The sequence below is a fragment of the Polistes canadensis genome, unplaced genomic scaffold (genome assembly GCF_001313835.1).
Source record: "Polistes canadensis isolate GaletaPanama2010 unplaced genomic scaffold, ASM131383v1 scaffold_38, whole genome shotgun sequence".
Lineage (NCBI taxonomy): Eukaryota > Metazoa > Arthropoda > Insecta > Hymenoptera > Vespidae > Polistes > Polistes canadensis.
In genome coordinates this window covers 606,134-610,107 of record NW_014569585.1, presented here as the reverse complement: position 1 = coordinate 610,107, position 3,974 = coordinate 606,134, and the positions used below count along the sequence as shown (strand labels likewise).

The 3,974-nt window shown below is 28.1% G+C and overlaps 1 protein-coding gene across 1 annotated transcript; it reads right to left on the bottom strand.

Annotated features, from left to right (window-relative positions):
• Positions 1-1,150: 1,150 nt before the first annotated feature.
• LOC106784621 (cysteine-rich with EGF-like domain protein 2) lies at positions 1,151-2,920 on the bottom strand. Its single transcript, XM_014744370.1, has 4 exons — positions 2,566-2,920; positions 1,782-2,439; positions 1,588-1,683; positions 1,151-1,507 (listed from the first exon to the last, which is right to left on the bottom strand). The coding sequence occupies exons 1-4, from the start codon at positions 2,725-2,727 to the stop codon at positions 1,287-1,289; spliced, it is 1,137 nt and encodes a 378-aa protein (XP_014599856.1). The 5' UTR covers positions 2,728-2,920; the 3' UTR covers positions 1,151-1,286.
• Between the last annotated feature and the right edge of the window lie 1,054 nt (positions 2,921-3,974).

Genomic DNA, 3,974 nt, shown 5'->3' with positions numbered 1-3,974 from the left:
AAACTGTCGAGAACTTCTACCTGAAAGTTTTTCCTTCACCTCTTATTGACTGGGCTATGGGCTATTATTTGCCTCTTGTTGACTGGTCTAATCCTAGGAAATGTACTATGATTTTTAACTGGATAATCAGAGGGGAAAGCTCCGCAGTCACGTGCAGCTTTTTCCAAAAATTTTAATATGGATATATTAATTAAGTAAAGCATAGATATATCGATGTCCAGTCCAAATTTTTTATAATCTACATTAGGAGTTTTTACTTTCGAGAAGACTATATATTTCATCGCCATCTAGCGGTTATTAAGTGTACAAAATAGTAGTCAACTTATTTTTAAAGATAAATTATTATAAAAACATATACTTATATAGTTTACTATTATTTTATGGGTAGTTTATATATTAGTTATTAAGTTTAGTTTATATAATCTAGTAAATATATATTTTTGGAGTTGTATACTTCTTTTGGCGCGTTTGGGAAAAAGTGATGAGTAAATTTTACGATGCGATCGAAAAATCGACACCACGAAGTTGTCGATATTTACGATGCGCGGGCAAAATGATTTGAAATTTTTCTCAAGCGGTCACCCATCCAAGTTCTAATTGTACTCAAGCGCTGCTTGACTTAAATAAATGATCAAGCAGGAACTTGTGCTGTCACCGCGCCATACCCTTTGGCACATGTAGTAATTTGATATAACTCTTACATTTAGTGTGGACTGATGTTCATATTTTGATATTTTTAACCAGGATCAGTATACATATAAATTTCTGTTTCAATTTTTGAGATTTCTAAAACTAATGCAGAGAAGTATAATGCTTATTACTATCATTATAAAAATGTATCTAAAAGAAAGTATCCATCACAAACAAACGTGGAACGTTATAAGGCATATAGGCTGCGAAAAAAAATGTTTTGTTATGCTAAAAAAGTATAACTTCTTACGTGCGTACTTAAGTACACACATCAGTTTTTTTTTTTAATTAAATCCGTTTTGGATAATAACAGATAATAAATAATTCCAAATTATAGAATCATGTATCGTGTTGAATATCTGTAGGATAAAATTTAAATAAAATAAAAAGCTAATGGAAAAGAACAAATTAAAAATAAAATAAAGAATAAGAAATTATTAATATATAACAACCTTGATTATTAATAAATATTTTTTCTTATACATTATTACAAATAATTATATTCATACAAATTATAAATTACCAATTACAAGTTACAAATTACAAATGATATTTATTAAAATTAATATATATTTAGGTTATGTATTTTGATTTAGTCAAGCAGGTCCTAAGATATCCATATTTGCTGTTGTATCTTGAATATTACTATGAGCTATCATATATTCAGATACTGATATATAAACAGCAACTAATATTCCTATAACGCTAGCTGCATAAATATTCCGTTGCAAAATTATACAAGTTGCTATGCAAAGACCAAGATAAGTTGCATATCTTGCAAAATTTTCGTGTCTTTTGCGACCAAGAAGATCTGAATCTAAAAAATACAAATAGTTATTAATACCTCAACAAATTAATTTAATTAATAATAACATTTATGAATAATAAAATACCTACTTATGCACAAATTATCTTTTTTATGATGACCGTCAGCACATTTAATACACATATCTGGACCATCTCCAGTACAACCATTGCAAGCCTTGTCGCATCCTACAAATTAAAAAATAGCAGAACATTAATTAAACATTAGTTTTAAATAATCAAATCTTTCATCATCTTAATACTAATTCATAGATTCATAAATTTACCTAGACATGTAAATCCTCCTTCTTTATTGACACAGAATTGATTTCCTGGACAATATTCATCACTTTTTAAGCATTCATTAATATCGAAACAGCCTTGTTTGTCAATCATATACCATCCATTCGAACACATCTCGCAATCTTTAGGGCCTGGCCCTGAACAAGAACCATTGCATGCAGCATGACAAGTAGAACATAACAATTTATTCTCATCTCTATAAGATTGATAATAACCAGGTGCACAATCATTGCATGTTTCTCCTTTGTAACCTTTATCGCAAAGACATTTACCATTTCCTTTTCTTGTACCTGCACCTTTACATTTACCATTCTTACTACAAACGTTATCTGGAAATCCTACACACTGTGTGCATTCAGGACCATAATGATCCTTTGGACAACAGCGTTCAGTTTGTTTGATACATAAATAATCAAATATATCCGGGTAAGTGGTCTGATGTTTAAACCACCATTCTTCTATCTTATTTTCTAATTCTTCTGCTATTGAATGGCATTGATCTTTACCACGCTCTACTTCCTTACACAAATGTTCTTGTATCTCAATAAGACGTACTTCACTTCTCGCATAAGAACCTAATTTATCCTCTTCCCATGCGCTATCCCCACCTTCAAATTTTCCTCGACTTGTACGTTCTAAACCCTACAAAAAAGAACACTTGTAGAGGCATTTAAATTACGCATTCTTTTATATTATTAAATTTTAATTGAAAATAAACAATTAATGTAAGAATTATTAATATAATTAGTTAGAAAAAATCATTCTTACGCTTTTAAAACTATTAACTAGTATTTTACAAGCTGCACAAGGTGGATACTTTTCAGCTTGCAATTCACTTTTATTAGGATTAGATTGAATACATTTAACATAACTGATTTCACTAAGGGTGAAAACAATGAGGAAGATAAATAAAGTTGATTTGTTGCGCATTATAACTTATAAATAATAATAATCTATGACTTAAAAAATATGTTTATATATGTTAATATAAAAACATTAGTTAGTATAACATTAAATTACTCTATTAATATAAATAATTTAAATAATTAACATTTCTTTATCTAAACACATAAACAGGTGTAACCGTCCCATGCGGTATTGAAAATTTTTTTCATGTGTCAGGGTTGCGTTTGCGCAGTTATCGAGTTGATTAGGGAATGATAAGAAGTTTAATAAAAATTACGGTAGATGGTGTTTCGATCATTGAAGCGCTATCTGGTAATTAATCGAAGAAATATACTTACCCAAACACACACAGGCGCTAAATATTAATGAATGATTTAAAAATTTAAATGATTTTTGTATAAAATCTAAAATAACATCTTTTAAATGTAGATTTATATATATATATATATTTTTGTTTGTTTCTTTGTACAATATGGGAGGTTCACATTAAAATGCGGCGGACTATTACACATTATACATAAGTTTCTACATGTTCTTTGTAGACTTCTAACAAGAAGACAAGCGGATTTACAATTTTTATTACACAAGTACTGTTTGTTTTTCTTTTTTTTTTGTTCTTTCTATAATATTATTACGATATGCATAGTATTATATTTCCTAATTCTATAGTACGAAATACTAATAAATGCTAATTGTAGTATTAAGTAATTTAGTTTTTAATACTACTAACGATATATTTCATCTTCTTCATTAATGGGATGCGTATTTCTTTTTTATGACTATAATTCAAATAACTTTTATTTCTACGGACAATTTGTGTTCCAAAACTATTCATTGAGAGTTTTAATTAACACGTTGATCGCTATGAAATAATCGTGGGTGTTTCTCCTAGGACTGAAATTCACCTTGTATAAATGCACTTATACTCATACTGTTTCTTTTCCCAGTGAATTGATTTAGTTTTGAGTTTTTTCTGTTTCTAGATTTACACGGAGTACCCACAATTACATAACATTTTCATCTAGGAGGAAGGACTTGATTTTAGTTACATGACGATCAACATGTTATTATATATATAGTATATATTATATTATATTTTTATATAATATATAATATATAATACACATTATATATATCAGTATACATTTAAGAAATTAGGAATCAAATGCCACTATAGAGTTATTGCAATTAGTCTAATTAAATCAAACACTAATTTAATATTATCCATATTATATATACTATTCCTCGTTAATAAATATATTCTTAATAAA

Coding starts and splice junctions, on each gene's coding strand:
- LOC106784621 (XM_014744370.1), bottom strand. CDS start 2,727: ATGCGCAACAAATCAACTTTATTTATCTTCCTCATTGTTTTCACCCTT. Junction 2,440..2,565: donor TAGTTAATAGTTTTAAAAGC/GTAAGAATGATT, acceptor TCTTTTTTGTAG/GGTTTAGAACGTACAAGTCG. Junction 1,684..1,781: donor AGGAGGATTTACATGTCTAG/GTAAATTTATGA, acceptor TTTAATTTGTAG/GATGCGACAAGGCTTGCAAT.